General features: G+C 39.0%; 1 protein-coding gene across 1 annotated transcript in view; it reads left to right on the forward strand.

Moving 5' to 3' along the window:
* Positions 1–26,185, forward strand: part of LOC146651332 (ephrin type-A receptor 6-like) — a 191,870-nt gene that overhangs the window by 148,401 nt on the left and 17,284 nt on the right. Inside the window, exons 6-10 of the mRNA XM_085383465.1 lie at positions 8,688–8,812; positions 9,165–9,327; positions 11,882–11,990; positions 23,954–24,024; positions 25,898–26,023. Of these exons, the coding sequence (XP_085239591.1) occupies positions 8,688–8,812; positions 9,165–9,327; positions 11,882–11,990; positions 23,954–24,024; positions 25,898–26,023 (594 nt within the window). The remainder of the gene's footprint in view (positions 1–8,687; positions 8,813–9,164; positions 9,328–11,881; positions 11,991–23,953; positions 24,025–25,897; positions 26,024–26,185) is intronic.

The following is a 26,185-nucleotide window of genomic DNA, read 5'->3' on the forward strand; positions in this document are numbered from 1 at the left end:
CACACATCACAATATGGCGATAATAACTCAAGAAAGTCACAATGTTGCATTTCTCTCATACCACACTGTTTCTTTTATTCATTGATCCTTAATACTAATAATTTTGCATTGCAGCATAAGATGGAGTACAATACATATAAAACAGACTTTTACTTATTCTATTTTTTTCTGTAGGATTACACGACTTTGTAAATATAAAAGTACTTCTTTCATGTTTGAAAACACTAAAGCAATCTGTTTCCTATTCCCTTTCAAATAACTTTAGAAAATTCTCATCTGTGGGTTCCTGCTCTCTAATATACTAGTAACCAGTTCCTTCCCATGTTGAATAAAGAAGGAAATTTAAAGATCATAAAAGGTAGAATTGGTGGGCAAAGAGTAGTGGTGACAACAACAGAGGTGTTCGCTTTCATTTTCTTCTAATAAAACAATGACAGTATGGTTTCCCAGCTCCTGGCTAACAAGCTCAAACCCCTACAGCCCAAAACTTTCATCTTATCTAACAGCCAACCCCTAACCCCAACATCCGCCTTCAGGATCTCTCGTCTGTTCCCTTAACCCAGTGCTTCCATCCGCTAATACCGCGCTTCTGTCAATGTGAGAACTGCAAACACCTTCCCCAGGCATAGTTTTGTAGAATAATTGATTTAAAAAAAAAAAACATATTGGTGGCATCATTTCACTTTGAACCCACATTAGAAAAGCAGGCCTACATTTTATAATCATATAATGAGTCAGCTCTGTAACATTAGATGATAATGTATAATAATGAATCTCAGGGCAGTTACATCTGCTGACCTCTCTTGGGAGCTCAGCACAATTATTTACACAGCAGAAATTCATAGACCAAAGTTAATGTAATTCAGTCTGAGAAAGGAAGATGTAGCTTATTCACTTATTTCCAATTAAAACTTGTGGGAAGGAGAAACAGCTATGTGGATTTGTTTTTTTTTAACAACTTGAAAGAACTAGGACGTGTTTTGAAAAGTAACCACTGAATGTGTGAGTGTGGCAATTACAGTACAAGCGACAAGATGGGCAGGTGTGATCACTGTCAGCCAGTGAAGTGCCTGTAGTAATATATAGAGTAGTAGTTGCTAAGATCCCCAAAGACTCCTCTTAGCTTAGCAGTCTCTCCACAGATTGTGTATATATATAAAAAAAGATGATTACTTTTAAAAATGACTATTTAAAAGCTTCAAGATTGTGAGGTTTGTTTTTCTTCAAACAAGCACGGTCACATTTGGACAGCTTTATGATTTTATGGGCACATTGCACACACACAGATGTTAGAATAACATTTCACTTATTTGACTTATTTTAAAAAATTGAGTACAGACAAATGTGGGGGAGGTCACTGAGGCAGTCCTTGGTGGCAGAGCCCCTGGGGTGGGTGAGGTTCCTGAAGGCTCTGGATGTTGTAGGGCTGTCCTGATTGATACGCCTCTACAATGTTGCATGGAGATCAGAGGGGCATTCCTCTGGACTGGCAGAACAGGGTGGTGGTCTGGAGCTGCACTGGCCTGTTAAGCTGGAGGAGGTGGGGAGAGGGAGGCCTGGGCTTCAGTGCCCCTGCAACGCGGCCCCGCAGTACAGACTTGTCGGATGGTCATTTTGTATAATTAATCACACAGTAATATATTATTATTGTCAGATAACGTGATTTCAAAATTCAGGAAAGCTGCAAAACCAAAAACAAACTCAAATGTCTGAATTCATTTTATTTGATTTAGCTGATGTTATCTGAGAGGACTGCAGGAACCAGGAATCACTTAACCATGCATCTTTCATGAATAACATTAAGCCTTACTACAATATAAAGGGATAGTTATAGAATCTTTTACACCAGTAGGGGTTGTCACCAGGGCTGGACTGGCCATCGGGCATACTGGGCATTTGCCCGGTGGGCTGCTCATGATTCTTCATTTTTATGGGCCGATGGGGTTTCATTTCTTTACTTTTTTTTTTAAAGCTATAAATGAATAGTGGTGAATTGGCCAGTTGGTCATGATCGACTCTGGACTGGACCAATTACAGCCGAGGAGGTGAAACTCTAAAGTTGAGGTGAAAAAAGGAACGTGATTTGTCCCGTACGACTTCAGCTAGAAAGTTGCTTATTCAATCATGAAACTGATCAGTGATCAGCTGATCGGCTTTTCTCTCTGCGCCAGAAAGAGGAAACTGATGGAGCAACAGCACATTTAAGCTTGATCAGCTGATCCTTTTTTTTACGTAGCTGACAGCTGGGTCTAGCAAACTTTTGCCAGGGGAGCAGGTAGGGCATTAACAGGGAAAGGGGGACACAAAGAAATACTTTTCTTTTTTATTCTCATTTGAAATTTCTGACTTAATAAATAATTATCTGAATCTTACAACCAAAGTTTTCATCTGATGTAAAATGTATAGAAATCCATTATTGTATTCAGTAAATATTAAGTCTAGTGTATACCCTAGTAAGTTATAGTATTCTTTCCTTTGGGAAGGTACCACCTGTGCAGTCTGCAATTCTGTTGAAGAAAGATGTTGAATCTATTTAATTACTGGAGAAAAATCATAGATTTCTGTGCATTTGTTTTATACATGCATTAAATTAAAATCGGTTTTGTCAATTAACCCTTTAAGACCTACCATAGAACCAAGTCCGCCAGAGCTTACTTTAAATGGCCTGCATTTGTATAGCGCTTTACTCAGTCCCTAAGGACCCCAAAGCACTTTACACTACATTCTTTCATTCACCCATTCACACACACATTCACACACTGGCAATGGCAAGCTACATTGTAGCCACAGCTGCCCCGGGGCGCACTGACAGAGGCGAGGCTGCCGAACACTGGCGCCACCGGGCCCTATGACCACCACCAGTAGGCAAATATGGGGTTAGTATCTTGCCCAAGGATATTTGGCATGCAGCCAGGAGGCAGCCTGGGATCGAACCACCGACCTTCTGATTAGTGGCTGACCTGCTCTGCCACCTGAGCTACAGCCACCCCAAAAACTGTAAACTTTACTTTATATTTTTACATGCCATTTGTGGGAGCATTTCAAGTTGCTACACATCAATACAACTGATATAGCCCAAATTTTAATAATATGTAATGTATGCATTAAGTCTATAGTAACTACATAAATTGCAAAAAAGTGCAATAAACTACAAAAAAATTGAAAATCGTTTTTGTTTTTTTACATATATTTCTACTTAGAGAAATTTAAGAGGTTTATCCCTCAAAACTTTAAATACAAAAAAGTTGCAAAAGTATTTTACAAGAACAGGAAGTTTATCTTGAGTGTCTAGTTTTATTTTTGAGATACACCAATTTTTATATACTGCAGAAAAAACCAAAATAAATCCTATAATGCAAATTTGCAAAGAAAACAGCATTTGCATCAAAATAAACTTTCTAAAGCAGTGCAATTTGAGTTCTAAGCATCCCAGAAACTATTCAGAAAAGCATGAAGTCAAACATGACTTTTAAAAACACCAGGATAGGTTTATAAAGCCCCAAAAGTAAAAACCTACAGTTTCTGCGAAATGACGTCACCTCCGGTTTTGGGCAAGTAATGGCAGTCATGCGATAGTTCGCGCTGACGTCAATGTAGGAAGTGTTATGAACAGCTGCAAAGCTTGTTTCTGGATTATTATGTTTTTGTTGCTGCAAGTGCTTTTTATGCAATTTTTGCAAAGCTATATGTGGAAGGAAACCGTGACCTAGGACAAGCTGATGGCATAAAATGTAAGTTCAACTCCTCCAGTTTCATTTGCAAAATACAAATTATGCTAACTTACATGGTTCCGGTGACCGGTTCTACAGGGATTTTACCTCCTAGGACCTGGTCCACATATGTGTACATGGCATTTTGGGTTATTTAGACCAAAATACTCAATTTTGCTCTATAAGGGCCTGATATCCACTTACGAGGACATTATACTGCTATTTTTTTGTATTGAAATTTTATATGAATATCCTCATATCTGGCTCTCATTTTTCTTAGAAACAAAAATGAGGTGGGGAAAAAAAATCTGGTAATTCTTTGTGTTTACATTCATCAGGTCCCAATATGCCCAAATATCAAAGAGAGATTAAAAATGCATGCCATGAAATTTCTTTTCTCTTTTTGCTGGGAGTTGTCAACCCTATTAGTTAGGTATATGCAGTGTTGGGAAGGTTACTTTTAAAATGTATTCCATTACAGATTACAGAATACATGCCCCAAAATGTATTCTGTAACGTATTCCGTTACGTTACTCAATGAGAGTAAGGTATTCTGAATACTTTGGATTACTTAATATATTATCATGCTTTTTACAACTACGTGAATGTACTATTGCTATGATTTATTACTATTACTGAAGGTCCGCGGCTCCGAACCATAGTAAAGGGACCTTTGGCTAATATGTCGGGTTCCGTGTGGGCCCATAGCCGAAAAATAGCTTTACTTTGTTGTGTGGGTCAACTTTGCTTGCAAGAGACAGAGAGAGGCGTTAAAAGGCTGCTCCAACGGAACTTATTGTTTCGGAGGAAAACACGAACACAGCGTACAGTCCAGTCTTAATAGCTCACTTACAACTGGGTTCCTCAGGCACTCTTCTTGCCTGCAGTGGTTATTATTATATTTACATACTTCCAGCTCCCGTTTCTGCTCGATGATAACTCATACTTTTCCACTCGCCTTTTTCTCCCTCCTGGCGCTCACAGACACATAACGTGTATGGCAGTCCATTCTCCCTGCAACACGGACTACACTTCCCATCAGGCTACATTCTTTAGAGCTATGCCTGTAGCATTCTGCCTATTAGCTTAGCACAACAACAACAAAAAGGCGCTCTCTCACCCAGGAAACACGCAGAGAGAGAGCGTCACCCTGTAACCATGGCAACCGTAACGCTGCCACCAGGAACAACAGAACATAGCTGTCAAACAAAACCCAAACAGTCCTGACCCGCTACAATATGAAACAGGAAAGTACCGCAGTGTAATCCATTTATTTCAACAAAGTAACTGTATTCTAAATACCACCTTTTTAAACGGTAACTGTAACGGAATACAGGGAGTGCAGAATTATTAGGCAAATGAGTATTTTGTCCACATCATCCTCTTCATGCATGTTGTCTTACTCCAAGCTGTATAGGCTCGAAAGCCTACTACCAATTAAGCATATTAGGTGATGTGCATCTCTGTAATGAGAAGGGGTGTGGTCTAATGACATCAACACCCTATATCAGGTGTGCATAATTATTAGGCAACTTCCTTTCCTTTGGCAAAATGGGTCAAAAGAAGGACTTGACAGGCTCAGAAAAGTCAAAAATAGTAAGATATCTTGCAGAGGGATGCAGCAGTCTCAAAATTGCAAAGCTCCTGAAGCGTGATCATCGAACAATCAAGCGTTTCATTCAAAATAGTCAACAGTGTTGCAAGAAGCGTGTGGAAAAACCAAGGCGCAAAATAACTGCCCATGAATTGACAAAAGTCAAGCGTGCAGCTGCCAAGATGCCACTTGCCACCAGTTTGGCCATATTTCAGAGCTGCAACATCACTGGAGTGCCCAAAAGCACAAGGTGTGCAATACTCAGAGACATGGCCAAGGTAAGAAAGGCTGAAAGACGACCACCACTGAACAAGACACACAAGCTGAAACGTCAAGACTGGGCCAAGAAATATCTCAAGACTGGTTTTTCTAAGGTTCTATGGACTGATGAAATGAGAGTGAGTCTTGATGGGCCAGATGGATTGGCCCGTGGCTGGATTGGTAAAGGGCAGAGAGCTCCAGTCCGACTCAGACGCCAGCAAGGTGGAGGTGGAGTACTGGTTTGGGCTGGTATCATCAAAGATGAGCTTGTGGGGCCTTTTCGGGTTGAGGATGGAGTCAAGCTCAACTCCCAGTCCTACTGCCAGTTTCTGGAAGACACCTTCTTCAAGCAGTGGTACAGGAAGAAGTCTGCATCCTTCAAGAAAAACATGATTTTCATGCAGGACAATGCTCCATCACACGCGTCCAAGTACTCCACAGCGTGGCTGGCAAGAAAGGGTATAAAAGAAGAAAAACTAATGACATGGCCACCTTGTTCACCTGATCTGAACCCCATTGAGAACCTGTGGTCCATCATCAAATGTGAGATTTACAAGGAGGGAAAACAGTACACCTCTCTGAACAGTGTCTGGGAGGCTGTGGTTGCTGCTGCACGCAATGTTGATGGTGAACAGATCAAAACACTGACAGAATCCATGGATGGCAGGCTTTTGAGTGTCCTTGCAAAGAAAGGTGGCTATATTGGTCGCTGATTTGTTTTTTTGTTTTTGAATGTCAGAAATGTATATTTGTGAATGTGGAGATGTTATATTGGTTTCACTGGTAAAAATAAATAATTGAAATGGGTATATATTTGTTTTTTGTTAAGTTGCCTAATAATTATGCACAGTAATAGTCACCTGCACACACAGATATCCCCCTAAAATAGCTAAAACTAAAAACAAACTAAAAACTACTTCCACAAACATTCAGCTTTGATATTAATGAGTTTGGGTTCATTGAGAACATGGTTGTTGTTCAATAATAAAATTATTCCTCAAAAATACAACTTGCCTAATAATTCTGCACTCCCTGTACAGTTACTCATATTTTGTATTTTAAATACGTAACGGCGGTACATGTATTCCGTTACTCCCCAACACTGGGTATATGTAATTATAAATTAGGTTGTTTTATATTTTTGCTAAGTACTATTTAGAATACCAGAATAGGGAATGTGGTGTAGGTTTAAGTTTATTATAAAGGCTTTATGCCTTTTCCTATAATACCATGGTGGGCTGGTGACTAGTTGTTGGTTGTTTTTTTTTGTTTGTTTTTTTTTTTGGGGGGGGGGTTGGTGCCAGCCCATAAACGTTTATTTCTGCTCTCTCAGTGTTATGAGATGGGAGCAGACCCTTGGAGTCAGCCTTTGGTGGCCATTCAAGGAACTGTAGTGTTTATCACCTCTGATGGTTGCTGAGTCTGTGAGTGTGGCTGTATCCCAATTCAGGGTCTGCAGCCTTAAAGTACGCAGCCTCAACGATCCTCAAGGGCCGCATACTCAAAGACCGCTAAGGCCGGAAGTGCGAGGCTTGTGAAATGGAACGGTCTAGCCTCCGTTGCGCTGTCCAGGTTGCCTAGCAACCATAATACTAACAACTGGAAACGTGTCATACAGCTTTGATTGACAGAAATGAAGGAGAAAATCTTTTGTTCATTTGTTTGTTTGTTTCTACATGAGCTTTGATCATTCTCTGATTAAGCTCAGCTATTGAACGGCGTATATTTTAAAGTAAAGGCTTTAAAACCAAGTTAGTACAAACGTCACTAATGTCACATAACTTTGCCGACATGTGGCCAACAGTAATGTTTAATGTTCTTCGTTATTAAACATTTGCACATAAATAAGTGACATTATATTCAGTACTTACTTAAAGTTTACTCTTCGGGCGCCCCTCATCCGCCGTTTTTTTTCCGGCAAAATTATCCACACCCACCGCTGCGCTATGCATTCTGGGATATGTTGGGCCACGAAGTCTACACTGCCACAAGCTTAAAAATTCAGGGAAATGAAGGACGCATTTCAGGGCCGCATTTCGAGCAGCCTTTGAATTGGGACAGCCTTCGGCGCGCCGCTGTGACGTAAAGGGGATACAGCCTGTGTTTTGTTCTCGTCCTTGCCTTAGGTACTGCCCTGTTCAGCTGACTCCATTCAGTAATTAGGCCTAGGAGTAGTTAAGGTCAGGATGGGAGCACCTGAGTATCAGAGTGTTACTCTCTTTACTGTCTGAGCTGTGTGCTTGTGATTGTTTACTGCTCAGTGGAGCAGAGAGTGTTTTGATCATTTAACATTTTTGACCTATTATTCTTTTGACTAACTTCTAGGTTTTTGTAGTATTTCTTCCTTTAAGGCAGCTAAAGTGCCTTATACACTTAATTATTAATTAAAGAAATTAAGCTCTTTTTCAGTTTTTGCCTTGTTTACTTTTTCACTCCGGATGTGTTCACTGTTACTTCCCCAGTTCCCCAAGATTTTCTAGGGAATGTGACAGTTCTTTGATGTTTCAGCGAGATTCTTGTTTACTGGAATAAACTACAGCTGTTGCTGATGTGAATCAGTACTTTTAAAAGTATGGGCTCCCGAAAAACAAAACTTTTGTGTACTTACTCTGTGCATTACTTACTTATTTCTGGTGTAGTCCATTATGATTTCAGTCATTAGTTCGGTGTATGAATAAACAATCCAGGTGAGAACAAAAACACAGTAAAGACATCAAGAATACCTCAATGGTCTGCTTAATTCTATTGTTTGTTTAGCTGATTCTTTAATTCTTTAATGTGATTTTATGGCTATAGATAATACAGTCTATAAAATCGTATGTAATTCTGGCTAAATAGCTCTCAAATATACCACACAAAGAGACCGCACAGAAAACAAAATTCTAGATTGGACTGTTAGAAATACAGACTTATTGGAGGGGAATGGTGATTCATGTGAAAGAGTAAGCTTGCTAATTAAATTATTTTCTGCTGCTGAGTCTTGGCACATTGCACTTCATAGTTACACACTCTTTGTGCACTTTGTGTACAATAGCATGTAGTGTCTTCAGCAGCAGTTTCTCAACAATGCCAAGAGGGTAAACATACTGAAAATGATACCTGTCTGTGTGTTTGCAAACCAGGTCCGTCTCTGGTCGGGGCTTTAAAGAAGGACTGGGCTTCTCCAAACAGCATTGCACTCTCCTGGCAGCAACCTGAACAGACAGCACTCCCGATCATTGATTACGAGGTCAAATATTATGAGAAGGTACTAAAATACTCAGCATATGATTCAAAGGGCAGATATATCACTTCTCAAGAGGAATATGTCATGTTTCCGGTGAATTATTAAGCTCACAACATTAATTTAACAAGAAAAGGCAACTTTGTAGAACATCTCAGCAGTACAAATGTGTCATACGAATGATTTACTGCCTGTAATATTTGTTCCTAAAAGTGATCAAAAGAGCTTACAAGCTCTCCATCACTACAATGTGGCTGGAAGGTAGTATTTGTCACTGCTTGAAAAAATATCAATGACAAATGTATCTTTTAAAACTTGGTCAAAATATTCTCCGCAATGCTGAGACTTTTGATCATCCCTCTGTTCTGCCCCACAGGAACACGAGCTGCTGAGCTACTCATCGACACGCACCAAAGCCCCCAGTGTGATTGTCTCGGGTTTAAAACCAGCAACTTGGTACGTCTTCAGCGTGCGCACCCGAACAGCTGCCGGATACAGCTCCTACTCTCCTAAATATGAATACGAAACTACAGGAGACTGTAAGTACCTCAGACAATCTACAGTACTTATTTGTTGTACTGCAGTAAGGCCAAAAAATAGGGTTTTTTCATGACAATAATAATTTGTCATTCAGTCTGAGAAAATCAGGTTTAATATTGAAAAATATATTTTCAACTCTAAATAATGTGTTGTTTTTGCTCATCTTCAAGACGGTAAGTCGGCGATTCAAGATGCTAGTTGCAACCAGCAGCTCAGGTTCAAGTGTAGTTCATGTAGCCTCAAGCAGCACCTAAGGCACCCTACATCAGAGGCGCCACAGCAAATAATAAACCTGGATGTGAGACCACCTTCAAGTTTCCACACATAACACCACCACTTTCATATCTCACAGCTACTAATTAGAAGTCGCCTGGTTCCCAATTAGGCACAGTTATATGTATCGGAAATGTTGGTGTCAGAAGTACAGTTTTTATTTGTCAGTTCAGTACAACAACATGAGCATTTTTTGTTGTTGCTTTATAAATATATTATATTCTTTTCCCCTCCAATCAGCCTGTAGTTACAGTTATTATAGTTCCAGGTCAAGTTTGATTTTTGTGTTTAAACGTGGAATAACAGCAGCAAAATCTCTTTACAATACTCGATCTTTAAATGCCTTCTTATTTCCTATGTATATACAGTGCGGTGCAAAAGTCTTGAGTCTTGAGAGGTGTTTCCCTAAGAGCTACTAGCTAAAAACTTGGCATATCTCAGCATGCTGTGCAACATCTCCTTGATCCATCTATTGATCACTAAAGCCTCATCAAAAATGGTCTCAGTAAAAGGCTGGCTCTCAAGAAGCCAGTCTTAAGAAAAAGAAACTGAGGAGACTAGCTAAGGTATGCTAACTTACACAAGAAGGGGACTGAAAATCATCATCATTATGCACAGAGGAGGTCATCAGAGAGATAACAGTGAATGTCTACAGCCATCTATAAAACACAGAGAAGGCTCTGTCGTGATTTTGTTAAATTGTTCAAATTGATGAAATAATAAGCACAGAAAAATAAAGTGAATCAAATTTTGATCCACCGTGGAATACCATCTGGAAACCATCTGATTGGCAGTGGCTTCATTTTTCAAAATGACAGTGATCCCAAACACAGGGCCACTACACCTGGATAGAAAACACACGATGGAGTAGACATGGATTTAACTACAATGTGAACATTTGGCATCTCTGCAGTGTGAATTTCATATAGGTTGAAACCACAACCCCTGAATGCCTAAAAGGTCAGAATGTCACTTGCAACGGCGATCGAAAAACTGAATACAATCAACAGGGGAGTCTGACAAAACAGCCTTGATGTTTGGTGTACTCTGAATCAATGTTTTCTCCCAGTGTGTATGTGTGAGTAGGTGCTTTATTGCAAGTCTACTCATAAAATACAAAGGTCCAGATGCCCTTTTATGTTGGGTCAGGTATTGTTGAGGGGTGATTTGGCTTCATAGTGGCCCTCTCCCTTCCAAAGCTGCAGAGCTTTGCTTTATCTGTGGATCAGAGAGTGCTTGGCCAAGCCTTTGTACTGCCTGGCCTTTTATCTGAAAGAAAAAAAAAAGCAGTTTTGGCCCCTGTCGCTTTCTCCTTCTGTGTCAGTCTGTCTGTCTGCCTGTCAGTTACTGTCACCGCAATAGGTTTTCCATCCGTCTGTGTATCTGTCTGTCACTTCTGTCATCCCTTTCCTCACCTTGCATTTTTCATCCCCTCCTCTGCCACCCCTCTCTCCCTGTGCACACCTCATTACAGCAGCATCAGTCCAACACATCTGTTTAGTTAGTGATGTGAAGCTTAGGACTAGGAAAATTGCCTTGTGTCATGTGACCACTTTCACTCTACCATCCCCTAAATAGACTGTAATTATTTTTATCAACCAAAACACACATATTCTCGACAACCTCCGTTCACATATGTGCTCTTGGCTCTATTCACACACACGCACTTAATGTATTAACCCACATGAGGCTCGCTCTTTGGGCTAGCGACCACGCACCCAGATCTCCAATTCATATTCATTAAGCATGAAATATTATAGAAATAAGTTTGGTAATAGCAATCATCTTTCAATTATCTGGGATTCGTTAGCCTTGTGACAAGACACAGAAAAGGGAAAATCATGAATATCAAATGGGTCCAATTTAACCAAATGTTCATGGACTAAATCACAATTTCATGAATGAATAATATTAATTAAACAGCAGCAGGCAAATGAATCATTCCCGTGTGAAAGTTAACTGAGGGTTTTCTTCCATTATGAAGAGCAGATCAAACATGTCTCCTAATATCTACCTATCAAGAGAGCTTACATGGTCTATGCATACTACACTGATGATAAGAAATAATGAAGATGATGTTGAATGATTGTTTTGCTGAAATCCTCTCACTTCCCTCTGATTTGTCCATGTTTATTTTTATCTTTTTTAAGTGCTCTTACTCCGCTTTCCATGTTTCTAACATGATGATGTTATTTTACTCTTCCCCACATAATGTCTCTGCCCAGCTACATATTTTCCTTCTCATCTCATTTTCTTTCCTACTATTTCTTTTACCTTCAGCCTCCAACATGGCTTCTGATCAAGGCCAGGTGTTAGTGATCGTCACAGCAGCGGTTGGTGGTTTTACTCTTCTTGTCATCCTCACTCTCTTCCTCCTCATCACTGGAAGGTAAGATGGATATACTTATCCTGGTTTTACTCAGAGTGAATATTTCACTGCATGGTTAGTTTCAACTGACATCCACTCTTGTCTGTGCATTAAGTGGAAATATCACTTTAGTTGGGTGGTGTTGTCTGTGCTTCAAAGGTAGATATGGTAATCACATAATTCATTCTTCCTATTGGTTAGATTATTTGGTTTCATTGTGCAGATATCAGTGCAGTGTAGAAGCCCCAAAAGACGTTCGTGTAAAGTTTTGCAGCAACAATGTCCACGGTGGCAAGTGGGGAGTTTTGATAAGTGCGCTGACCAAAGTCATGGTTTGTGCCCTATTTATCCGTCATATATATTTAATAGACTACAATTTGTTCATGTAAATAGAGAGTCCTCTTTACACACTAAGGTTAATTATGGAGTTCCACAGGGTTCTGTGCTAGGACCAATTCTGTTTGTCTAATATTCAAATTTGTTTAATGATTTGAAACATTTAGGTGCAAAAACATTTTCACATCTTTGATATTTTTATATGTTGATGCGCAGAGCCCTAAGTGATCTGAACATTTACAAAATGTCATCTCAGGCTTCAGGCTACAGGATTCAGCCTACAAATAGTTAAGGAGGAGGAATATTTCACTTGTTACCGTTAGTGAAGTATGTCGAAAGGTAACCAGGCGTCTTTAATAGCAGACAATTTGGCTTGTCATGACAGGAAAAGTACAAGTGCAGCTAATACTGTTAGGGACGGCTCTGATCCATTTAAGTATGACTGTAATGATCCATTTAAGTATAACTGTAAGCTTCAAAATTCCTTACAGTAATGTATGTGCTCAATATTTCCACAGGGCATTGGCACAGCCTTTCACTACATTTGCTTCAGCAATTACCTTTGGACACAGAATACCACTAAAACCCAGGGAAGGGAAGGACATATCAACGAATTATAGGGTTATATATCGTTTGTGCGCACTTATTTTAAGAACAAAATGTGAATTTGTGTAGAAGGTTTTGCCTTTATAGTGATTTAAATAATTAAGCAATTTTTAGTTTCAATTATGTATTAAATTGATAATGAGGAGTTTTTGAACAAACTAAATTTCTAATCAGTTTTGCCAATTTATCACATTACATTAGGTAACCTAATAATTCAATCAAAGCACCAAATATATTTGAGGAAAAAGAAACACAGACAGACACACATGCAAAGGAAGAAGGAAAAAAGGTAAATCATTAGTCTGCCCTAACGTTAAAGATGCACATTCAAGTATACTATGTGGGCAGATGCACAGGTGTGTAACTCTGCAAGACAGAAAAGAAAAGCAACAACACTTTCAAGACTCTATTTCAGAAGCTAGATTTGGAAGCTAAATAATTTTCAGTTTCACTATGAAGATACTGATCAAAAAAAATAAGTAGAATTGCTCACAAAAAGTGAAATATTCAACATCACAAATTAATCTTCTGTTTGCAATATATTTAATATTGATGTTGATTTCGCAAACATTTATGGAAACCATTTTTAAAAAGGAGTTTTGCGTCTTTTGATAATATTTATAGTAATCCAACAATACGAACCTGTGGTTCCATTCACATGCAAATGACAACAATATAATAGCTCCTGGTAGTAAAACAATGGATTGATCTCCATTGATACAAATTAATTAAATCAAATAAAGAACAGATCAAGACAGCTATTATTTTTCTAAGAAATAATCTTTGGTAACACACAGAGTCTGGATAATTTACAACACCCACAGAGTTCTAAAGACAAATACCAAAATTTGAATTTGGATTTAAAACATCTACAACATTGATGACCTGTTTTGTCCAAAATAGGAGGTGGAAATGAAGCAAGCTAAGCAAGAGTGCATTATTAAGATTCTGACACCTTGACAGCAAAATAACTGTTTAAAAAATGTATTTTTGTATTTTAGTTTTAAAGATGGTGAAGATTTTCTCAGTCACATTTGCTGGTAGCAGTGATATAGGCTCCCAGATTGAATTATTAAGACACGCTGTCCGATCAGATTGGAAATCAAAAGTGTTCACAGTCAGACTGAATTGAAGTAAAAGGCGGACTGTCATAGAGGGAGGAAGATGAGATATCATTTAAAATATGCCGAACAACACACATCGTCAGAATATCTCTGCAGAGAGACATTGATACTGTTCCAGTGGGTTATCTGTGTGAAAAATCACAGGTATAAAGAGAAGTACAATGTTTCTATGGCTGCAAATCTCATCTTTTGCACCTTGTTTTTTTATGCATTTGTCACCAATTGCCTGATAAACTGATTATCTTTCACACAATTACACAGTTTTTAATATGTAAAGATGCATTTGACTGTTTCTCTTAAGTAGACTGATACTTTTTATATAACACCTTTCTACTCTAGCTAAATAAACAAAGTACTTCTAACTAAAAGTCTCATTCACAAGTGCTGTATTCAATGCCTTAAGCACTTCCCTACTATGACAGGCACAAAGTGGATGCAATATCTTGGCCAATGATCCTTCATTACATAAACTAGAAAACCCGAGGATCAAACCACCAACATTTCCATTTGTAGACAACCAACCGGCTTGGTGGGCTGTGGTTCACAACTCAGACACTCCTGAGCCAAAGCACCCCAAGCCTACAGGGACTGGTATTAATGGGCACTTTTCCATTCAAGTAATATAACATGAGCCACACCTATACTTAGCTTTCTAGATCAGCAGAGATCTGGTGTGCGGAGGGTGTGAGCCATAACACCCTGAGCATATGTAGTGTAAATGTATACTACAATATACCTCTCACATTACTGCAACTGACTAGTGTCCCACCAAGAAGGCATTTGACATTAGGAAGGATTTGGGTTCAGTGGACAAAAATGTCTGTTCCATATAAAGTGTTTGATGTCTTTGGACGCGAGCTCAATCAAAATACTCCAAGTTAATGATTTTCATCAAAGATTTCCTGCAATTCCTTTTAATGGGGCTGACAATGAATTAGATACCTGGCGTTATTGGTCTCCGGATATCCAAGTGATTTATTTATTTTTGAAAAATAAATGACACGTGTGGGTATAGCGGTGGTGTGCAGGGTCTTTATGTTTGAGATTAAGTAACCCCTCAGGACCCAATAGTATGTGACCCAATAGTTTATGAAGATTTAACAAAGTGCAAAGACAAAACAAAACACACACCATAATTGCTTAAATTCACTCAGCACTGACTCAGAAGTCAATGTGAGCGGATTTAACATGCAGGTGGTGTTTTTAGTTTCCTTAACATTATTGTCCTTAGCTTCTACCCAGCTTTAGAAGCACATGCTTTAAATGCCTTTAAAGCCTCTGGATGGAATGTGTGGACCCAGGACGTTTTTATTATCTAAACCTGACCTTTGACCTGATATTTTCTAATGCATTTCTCAATCTCTTACACTCATAGTTTCATCAGAAAGCTTTAATTCAGATCAAAGACATGGACGTGTTTCCGCTGTGCTTCAAATTCATTTTGACTGGGAAAAATTATTGGAACTTTTAGAAACTGCAACTTGTACTTGAACTCTTCATCCCGGTTGCCAGAGGACTGCAACCATGAACTTCACAGATATTATTTTACATTTTCTTTTTTTTATGTTAGATGTGCAGTGAATACCTTTATTGTTGGTTTCATTTAAATGCAAAAGTCCGCAAAGTCCAAGTTTAACAGCTGACATTTAAAGCATATTTTGGATTTTGGTAGTTCTATGTGATCTATGTTTGTAGGAGGGTACTTTGTTTAAGATGGCACGCACAAACTAGGTGCAAGAGTTTTTGAATTGTAGTACAAGAAGACTTTTTTTACCTGAATTTGTCTAATAGCAGTCACAACAGCAGTTGGAGTGTTTTTTGACTCCATCACAAGCTATCATATCTGCAGTCCCGCTGCCCTGTGTAGGAGGAACTTTCACTCTCTTTCAGTTTCAAAAAAGCTCCAAATGTACTTCAGCTGCCTGGAAAAGATGGGAGCTTTCAGTCATACGCCTCTCATAGATGTAAGGTTGTAGAGGACTTGCTGTATGATGACTGTTTAACACCTGGCTGGCCTAAAAGCTTACTAAATTTACATCTATGTTTGCTTTCTGCTTATGCTAGATTTGAAGAGTGGGAGCTTCTATGAGAATGAAGGTGTCATGATTACACAGATGTAGCCTAGTTGAAGAGTTTTGCACTACACTGCTGCAATGTTTTTTAATCATTTTCTTCATATTTTCTTTAATCCATCCTTCCTTTTGTGCCCTTTGTAGCCTCTTCAGCAGAGCGGTGCACTGCAGTGAGGTGACTGTGAGGGATGTTAGGGTAAGAGAGGAGTGGTTTGAATTACACTGATGCTTTGATTAGGGCTCTAAGCAAGGTTGTTTTACTGAGGTGTGTGGGTGGGTAAAGTGCTTTTGAATATGCGTGTGTGAATATGTACTCTAACAATGTTCGACAGGGCAGAGAACAGTGGAAGAAGCCAAGGTCTTTGTGTGTGATAGCCGGTATTGTGTGTGTGTGTGTGGCCTCCTTACAACATGAAAGCCGGTGAGACAGAAGGATAGGCGGATAAAGGGGATCAGAGGACAGGACTGGAAAAGACTGATAAAGGCACATGCCACGATTTCTTTAATGAACAGCTTGACCTCATCAGCAGAGGTCAACAGTAGCTTTCCAAATCCCCTTCTTGTCCTCTCTGCCACTGTTACAGTTATCTGCTCTGTCTATCAGTGTCCAGGATCCCACAGACTTCACTTAGCCGAAACCCAGTCTGGCAACCGGTGGCTCACAGCCCTCTGACACCTGCTCTAATCTGGCAACCCGGATTATGTTAAGTCTTCAAAGAGAAGAAGGCTCATATGTGATCACATGAACCCACACACACTTGCGGAAGCAAGCGCCAACACTTTCTCCTCTACTGCACTGTCTGCGTTTTCACCCCAAACTTATTCAGTCACAGCCTGCATTATCCTTTCAGTTAGCCTGGCCTCTCTGTCATTCTGGGGAGGTTGTTTTTGTTGATTAGAATAGTTACTGAGGCAGCACCTCTACCTCACATCACATTTCATACAGAAAAAATGTATTATTAAAAAAAGAAGAAGAAGAAGAAGTCTCCTGCATAATTCATGTGGCTGCTGATCCAGCTGAAGCTGTGGAGAAAAAAAAAAAGCCAGCCATGAGGAAGACATCAACTTCTCCTGTTTCTTAAAACTGCAATAATCAATAATGTTATTCAAACAATTTATCATGTCTGTCTGCTACAAATTGGTGTCACGTGGAATCAACATAGGCCTACAGAATATCTGACTGCAGCTCCTGTCTGCTAGCCAAATAAAGTTTTTTTTGTTCTTGATGTTTCCTCAGTTCAATACGTAGCAGTGTGAACTTGATTTGTATTTCATATGGCTGTATATACATACAGTAATACTGGATAGGAGCAAGTATAGGATAAGTGTGACCACCTCTGTTAAAGCAGTCGATTTGACAGTTTGCAGGTCTGGAGCATTCAGGTGTGTAGTAACACAATGCCCCAGTCTTCCCAAGAGTTGACATCTCAGCACATTCAACCCAAGGTCAGATCAGACCGTGTAATGCTCAAAGTAACTGCAAAAAAGCTAAGAGCTACATCTGTCAGATTGCAGAAATATTTGACAGTACAATTAGAAAAAGACTGAATAAGTTTGACGTGGTTGGAAGCGTCGCTAGGAGAAAGCTTTCTTTAAATTGAGCGTGGTGGCACTGCAGCTTAGGTTTAAAAAGTTGCATCTGAACAAGCCCATATGGAAAAGATATATATATAAATCTTATAAAGTTTGTATCTGTCTTGTGTGAAACTTGTATGAAAAGCATATAAGTGTGAAAACAGATATAAGATCCCTTGAAAAATTCTATAATGAAACTTGTATGTTTTGGATACTTACTAAAACAATGTATGAAAGTAATGCGAAAGTGGCCACTTTCATGAGTAAATCATGTAAGCCTTATATGATTTACTCATGAAAGTGGCCACTTTCATGAGTAATCACATATAAGTTTTTACTATTTCTTTTCCGTATGGGAGTACAGATGAGACCAAAGTGGAAATGTCTGCCATCCAGTGCCACAACTGGTGGAAACACATCATGTAAGGACAAACGTTTCATACCAGTTATTAAGCACGGTGTTGGAGAGGTGATGGTTTGGGCTTGTTTTGCAGCCACAGTATATGAGCACCTTGCAGTCAACCATGAACTTTCACTCTGTACCAAATATTCTAGAGCCAAATATGACATAATCTCTTCAACAGTTAAAGCAAATCTACAACAGCGTGGCTGAGGAAAAAATCATTTACAGTGTTGCAAAGTTGAAATGCTGTGGTGGAGCTGTGCATCCACAAATGGGCCCACAAACCTTAATGAAGTGATGCAACTAAATAAGAGTGGGTCAAAATTCCATCGCAATGATGTGTGAGACTGATAAAATCATACACAAAACCCTTACATACGTTATTCCTGCTAAAGGTGGTTGGTTCTACAAACCATTGAATCATGGAGTGTACTTATTTTTTTTATTTTTTTGTAGCATAAAATCTTGTGAAAACATCAAAGACAGCTACCATATACTGTATATACCAAAATGTTTCTGGTCAACTGAAAGATATCAGATATTATTTTTATTTATTTAGTTATTAATTTATTTTGTAGCTTTTACTGGCCCCTGCAAAAATGTATTGGTAGTTTGATTCTATAGCACGTGATTTTTGCATTCAGTATGAATGTTATTCTTAAAGATTTATCAGGACAACAAGGATAGTATATATAAAGTCAAACAAATGAGCCAAAAGAGGATTAAAGCTGTAGAGACAGTAAAGAAATTCCTTAGAGGTGATCTTTTAAAGAAGTTCATCTGATTTAATGTTGCAGGTTTAAATGTTAGTCGTTTTTTACAGCCTTAATAGACTTTCGCAAATTTCTAGCGATAACTAATTTTTTTTTCCCCCTGAGTTTTACCTCTGTATTTTTGGCAATTATTTTTATTATTCATTATTCTATATAAGCGTTTGTTTAATTGATCTGTGTCACTTAAAATTCCTAAAAGCAGGATTTACTTTGTTCTCATTCCTGATGAATTTAAGTAATCAAGAAGTATTGTATATTTGTAATTTATCACTAGTCAATTTAGACAAGAAATATAGTATACTGTTGAGGACTGGGGCATGAATATCCAATGTGGCTCACCTTGGAAGGCTAAAACATACAAAGATACATTAAATATAGTAGCCTTTACTCAACATAGGCCTATGTTTTAAATTCTTTGCTTTTATTTTGGTCCATTTTTACTCAGGCAAAATTACCCAGTACTCCTTCCATCTCTCCCTTGATGTCTGTGTGGAACTAAATGGCTGCAGCTGTTTGTAATTACTGTCTTTCTATGACTTATTTATCAAACTCTTTGGTATATTAAGACTTTTGCCGCCTTTTGTTGTCTTGGGCATAATGGGGAAGTGATGACTATACTGCATAATAATAAGAATAGTACACAAACTTGAAGGAAAACCAGCTTATGAATCTGTTTATTCTTGTTATGTTAATAGTAGCGTGTGATTTTAGTTGTGTTGTATATATTTAAGCTCGAACAAGTCCCAGAGCAGTGGAAAAAAACCAAAAACATGCAGTTCCATCACGTCCCGCTGGAATCAGGACAAGCTGCAGACCTCTGTCACTCACCACCACCAACTTCATCCCTCGTGGACCACAGTGGTGTGGAGGAGCAGGGCTGAGAGAGGCAGACAAGTCTACAGCAGTGACAGTGAAGCAAGGACTCTCCTCCGAAGTGACAGTGTGACTGTGAGAGCTCTCTGTTCCTGCTTCTGTTCTGTCTCTGTTGGGGGTTTGGGTCAAGTCTCTGGGCTCTGCTCTTCTACTTTGCTGCTTCTCATTTAAAGGATAACTATGGTGAATTTTCTGCCTCGCTCCGCAGAGGTATTTTTGCAGCACTGTTTGTCGCTTTGTTTGCTTTTCAGCGAGCTTTTGCAAAAGCTACCAGGATAAATTTACTGGAAGAAAAAAAGGATGAAAGTTGCATTTTGATAGTGATTTGAATTAGTATTAAAAAGAAGCAAAGAAAAAGGCAGAAAAATAAGGAAGATGAGCTTTCACAGTAGCCTTTTAGATTTGTAGATTTTTCTTATTGCTAGCAAATCCTTTGAAAAGACCAAACCCAACAATGAACTGATCTAACTAGCAAATGTCTTTGTAACAAAAGCCTGATGAAGCTCATTCATCATTTTCTTCATTTCAAAAATATACGGGGAAATATAAAAAATAAACAAATTCAGCTTTTCAAACATGCTCTTTGCTAATAAATATAACATCTGAATAAACACCAACCTTTTAATAAGCATGAGACTCTAGTTTTGTCACTTTTATTCTTCTTGCATGCTGCGTGACTGTAAGAAACAGGCAATAGAGTTCTATATTCTAATAAATGATGAAATATGAGAAAATTTATTAGGGGATACACCAGCGGGACCAAGAGCCCCTCATGCACATGGCTATTAATTAAGCCCTCTACTGCAAGAGGTGTTTTAAAATTCATCAGTGATACATCCTCTGAGAGAACTCCAAGCACCTTTTAATTTTTTATATAACTATTTTTTACCTCACTGCTCCCCTCACACTGTGCCACCTCTCACGCAACCACGTGCTTCACAGGTAGCAGTGCCATGTTTAAATGAATCCATTACTCCGTTTTTAAATAACAGTGAGCCGTTTTAATGGCCGACGGTGCTTCGGCATAAGATGCTTCAGAAAAGGGATGATTTTACCCAAATTATTATATTCTCCCTTGGATATTTTTAAATTATAACTTTACAGATAGTTTTATGTAACTATTTAAATGTTAAAAAGTCAGTACTTCGACAGTTTGGATGCTGTTTTAATGGCTGTTACTGCAGCCAACTTCAGTTGCTGCTTGTTTGTAGGTCTCTCTCCCTTCAGTTTTGTCTCGAGTGATTAAAAAGGATTCACTGTTTTACTGGGATGAAGTGACTGACTTGCCCGTTGAACGTGTTCTCCTCCATGCCATGCCTCCACTGTGAAATCCTGTCCAACCAGTTGAATCTGCCGTTAGTTGAATCTGAGCAGAGAGTATAGCCATGTACCCTTCAGATTTCATCCTGCTATTTCTATAAGCACTCAAATTATCAGTAACCACTAGGAACCTGGTTACATTGGTAGCCATGGACATGCCCATGGCATAGCATTGATGTTTTAATCTAATCTTGACTGTAACCAGCTCTTTGTATCTTGTTCTAAACCCTCTGTATTTCCATTCATGAAGGTACCGCTTGACTGCGGACTAGTCATCTTATGTGGTCTTTCAGGGCCTTTGGTTTTCAGTGCATTTGGTTTTCAGTGCATTCTTTCTGAGAACGTTTCTGATGGTTCAGCACTAACTTCAGATCTTTTATCTGCCATGAAATGTAAGTAAATGGGCCTCATCTGGCCATCAAACTGAGCTACTAACTGAGGGCTGTGTATTAAAATTATTTCCTAAAAAGTTAATGCAGTTGTTTTATTACCCCACATTGAAATTCTGCCCTGCAATCATCTCTTGATTGTATGATTTCGAATCTGCTTTGGTGGTTTAAAGAGGCGAAAAATATTAAAAATCATGTCATTGTGCAAAGTCTTACAGAACTAACTCTAACCCCTTAATGACATTTTCATGCATTACATTGTTTTACTGGCAAGCCAAAGACATAACTCCCTCAGCAGCCATCTTTCAGTGCACCACAAAACTATTTTCTCTCAAGCATAGCTTTATAGCAAACCTTCTTTGTTACCAATTCATCATTTCACTCTCAGTGCCTCAATACCATGCAGTTTTTTCAAACCTGTCCATATGCAGCACTTTGCCATAAATATAACTCGGAAAAAGTTCCTTTGTGGTTTTTTTTGGATTTTTGATTTCAGAGTAACATCCAAGTATCTATTTGGATAAAGTCATCTGTGGTCTTTTGCAGATGCTGTCATCTAATCTCTCAGCTTTTCAGACTTTCTTGGCAGCAGCTCTTTATCTGTTGTTGGCTGTCTCTCAGTCTGTCAGTGCTCAGATAAACTCTCCCACAAACACACTCACACACACAGGAGGACGAGAGAGATTTTACGTAGTTTTTTATTTCCAACAGTCGAATGTAGAGAAAACTTTAAATTTTCTTTGTTCCTTTTGGTTAATGGTCATTGCGTGTAGTTCTCACTGAACAGATGTCACTTTTCTTTGCATTTTCTCACAAATTGTGAATTGCATGTGTGTCTCTTGCATTATATTTTTTAGCTGCAGAGCCAGTCCCCTGAATGAGATGAAACCACCTCCATCTTTATTTTATCAGCAGACAATCTAACCTAACTCAGAGCCAGACTACGTATGTCGCTGAACATTTATTTCAAATGATAAGCTGCAATGATGAAGCAATCTGGTGCTGTGGGGTTATTTTAGTTGGCAGCTGTATAAGCTAGAATTTTGCCTCATTGTGCTGGTGTTTGACCCCGCTCACTGCAGTGTTTTTAAACAGAAATGTTGAGGAGAGAGTCTAAAACTGATCATCTTTCAATCTCCGCATATGTTTGAGTATGTAGAGAGACAGGAACGATCATTTTAAGTTGTCAGTAATTGTTTGGGAATTTTTTGTTGTTTTTCGCTGCTTGAAAAAGTTGCACATAAGAACTCAAAACACCAACATTACGCACGGCGCTCCGTGACTTGTGTTGTTTATATCAAGCTGTTTTTGCAGACGCTTAACTGTGTATAAGGGCCAGACTGTGCAGCACATAACTTTATGGTGATTGTGACAAGTAGATAGGGATGTGTAATTCAGCATGATCCAGAGAGCACTATAAAATGATAACAATACCACAATCTATTTTGGGAGTAGCCTAAAGACATGAGAATTGGTTAGAGCAAGATTATGTAACAGCTGAAAGAAGCAAGCATCCCTTACTTAAACAAATGAAAAGTAATTGTGTTAGAGTAGCATGATCCTTTATCATCCTCGGAGAAGCATTTTAATGGTTTTATCAAAAAAGTAACACAAAACACAAATCCACACTTTTTGGTTTTCTACTTGTTGTCCAGTCATGATTTGTCAGGAACCCCATCTGATTAGATGTAATGTAATGCAAGGGATACCTCTTTGGCTTTATTTTCCCCACACAATGATAGCCTTATAACTTGGATTCCCAACATGAAGATATAAAAGGCCTACAAACAAAAGGGAGCAACTCATCTTGTTGTTTCCTTTTATTCTCGTTTATTTTTACTTTATTTTTTTTGATGCCATCTCTTCTGTTGCTGTTTACTTCTTAATATTCTTTAAATCAAACGATTGGTTAAAGCGTTAAGCCCAAAATCACGGTTTAGGTTCACATACAAGCTTTCAGTACGTAAGGCACGTTTAAAATGCAAATTTCTCTCCGTGGTTACCACGGTTACGAGTCATTGGTTATCAGGGTCAACCAATTGTGATGACACCAGCAGAGCGCTTTGTCAGGCTTTGAGGGAAAATTAAGGCAAAGAGGTACTCAAGCGTTACAGTGTAAAGATGCCATCGGTATGTGATAACATGGGAGAGAGAGATGGCCGCCAGTAGTTCCACTGACTAGTGTATTTACAAAGCACTCTGCAGCCATCTTGAAATGCATTCTGGGTATTTATCCAGGCTTCTTTTTTTTATTTTTTACTTTCATTTCAATGATCACCAGAACATGAAGACTGCATGTACAAATAAAACCTTTTTACCCTGAAGGCTAGACATCTGCCTTCATCTTTATTTTTGTGGAATTCACCCATAGGGATCAATTCAGGATTTATTTAATGACATGCCTCAAATGTCTCTGTAGTTAGTCCCAATACCCCCCACTATCCCAATAAAAGTCACATTATTGCTCATCTGATAAAGTTTTTACTCAATCAGTCATTCTCTGTGTTTTCCAGGTGTCAGTGGTACTTCAAGGCCAAGATGACCTCGGAGGATAAAAGAAGGGCGAATTATCAGAATGGGCACGGTAAATCAATCAAGCTGCCTCTCTCCTTTTCCTTTGTTTTCTATGCCTATTGCCTGACTTTGCAATATCTGCTAAATAAGTTCTAAGTAAGGAACAAACTCTTTTTGAAGCTGGTTTTAACACTACTTGTGTCTGAATCACCAAATATTTGTCTAGAAAGTGACATGTTTAATTTAACGTGGTGCCAGTAAACAAGGAATAAATCTGAAGTGAGTCTGAGAGCCATAGTAGGGAGCTAAGAGCCACCTCTCTTCACTTTGCATTCAACATGCACCACGTACTTCTGTATGGATCATTTCCCATTTGTTCTTGTTCCTTTGCATATTGAATTTTGCACCGACTTCACCATGAGCTTTTACAGAATACAAAAATGCCTACCCGCTTTTGTCACGTGTATTTATTTAATAGAGCCACTAGCATGCTCTTTCATCTGTCTGTTTCTTCTTCTTTCCTTCATCTGTTGTCTTCCTTCTTATGTCCACTTAAGTTTCAATTAATATGAGCATGAGCTTTATGAGCTTTTTTATTATTTCATATTATTTTTTTCTTAATCTGGTTACACATGACAACTGCATCTCTGAGCTGTCAGCTTTTGCACTCCAGTACTTTTCTGTTGCTTTATATCTTTTATGCCCAACTTTTCATTCCTGACATGAAAATCACAAATTGAATTGAGAGCTGTGAAGTGAAAACTGGAGAGAGAGAGAGAGAGATTTGAAAGGGAGTTGAGCAGTAAAATGAAGACGATGGTGACAAGGTGAGGGAAATTTGCTAGAGGATAAACAAAAAAGGGAGACTCAAATGAAGATGAGGGTTGAAAGGTACAGAAAGAGAAGAGAAGACAAAGAGAAATGAGGACTGTTCAAAGAGGACGGTTGGATCGAGGCCACAGAGCTACAATCGGCTGTGAAATACAGTGCATATCTCCTGTGTCCTGTTTCAGCGGCACAGTGTGAGATGCTGAGCAGAAGCTGTGAAAGGGGAACCGGGTCCTTGGCATTTTGCTTGTGTCGATTCGTGCCTCTAAGACAACTCGTTGTTGTTTTTTTGTTTTGTGATACTCTATCGATCCCTGAAGGAGAAGCACAGCTTCTGTCTGGGAGCTCTCCGCTGGGAGGCGAGGGTCAGCGCCAGACCAGCAGCAGCTTGTTAAAGACTCGCTGACTTGCTCAAGGACACTTCGGCAGGGTGAAGGGTCGCTTTAAATAATGGCTAAAAGCCTGCCACGGTTAAAGGAGGGTTCGGTGCTCAGTGTGCTGCCCTGCGGGGATTTAGCCAAAGATTTGTGCTCGTTGTCTCATAGCTCGTAATAAATGGAAGTGGGAGGATGTGTTTGAAGCCATTTGTCTCGAGAGAGAGTTGAATTTGTTTATATAACATCCTATGATCCAGTGCTGATGGAATAATATAAAAAATAAAAACAATTTAGAGCTTTCTCCTATCGATTTATCTAAGATAGGTAGACTGTGTGAATGTGGGTTTGTCTGCTTTTTTACTATGTTTTTGTCAGCAGCTGGATATTTCAATCATTTCTTTCATTTTCTCTTTAGCGTATCTGTGTGTTTGCAAACTGTTTTCCATGCTTTCAGCGATAACACAAGGATGTTGGGTCCTGTGCAGTCAGCTTATTATAGCGGTTGGTTTTTGCCACACTTAACTAAAGATCAGTAATCCCATGAGTGTGTTTATTTTCATCCTTTCCACATTCCCTCAGTGAATGTAAAACTACCTCGTGGGGTACAAGTACCACTGATTGTGTAGTATTTGAAGCATGCATAATGAAGTTGCAGCCGTACCATCAGTAAACTCCACAAAAAACAAACTGCATGTACGCCACTTCACTGTATTGATTACTCGCTGTGTTTGTCCACAGTCCCTTTCCCAGGAATAAAGACTTATGTGGATCCTGATACATACGAAGATCCCACGCAGGCTGTCCACGAATTCACCAAGGAGATCGACCCCTCCAGGATCCGCATTGAGAGGGTGATCGGAGCCGGTATGCTCACGCAGACGTGCACACACTCTTATACGCTTGCTCACTGACACAATGTTCTCCTGTGATCACAAGAGTATCATTTCATGTTGTTTTGGATAACAATAGTTTTAAATGTGTATATAAGATTATCAGTTTTTACCACTCTAAACGCCTCTCTCTTTC

Source organism: Rhamphochromis longiceps, linkage group LG16, assembly GCF_057381845.1.
Source record: "Rhamphochromis longiceps isolate RC_006_pf linkage group LG16, R_longiceps_female_GT1.1, whole genome shotgun sequence".
Lineage (NCBI taxonomy): Eukaryota > Metazoa > Chordata > Actinopteri > Cichliformes > Cichlidae > Rhamphochromis > Rhamphochromis longiceps.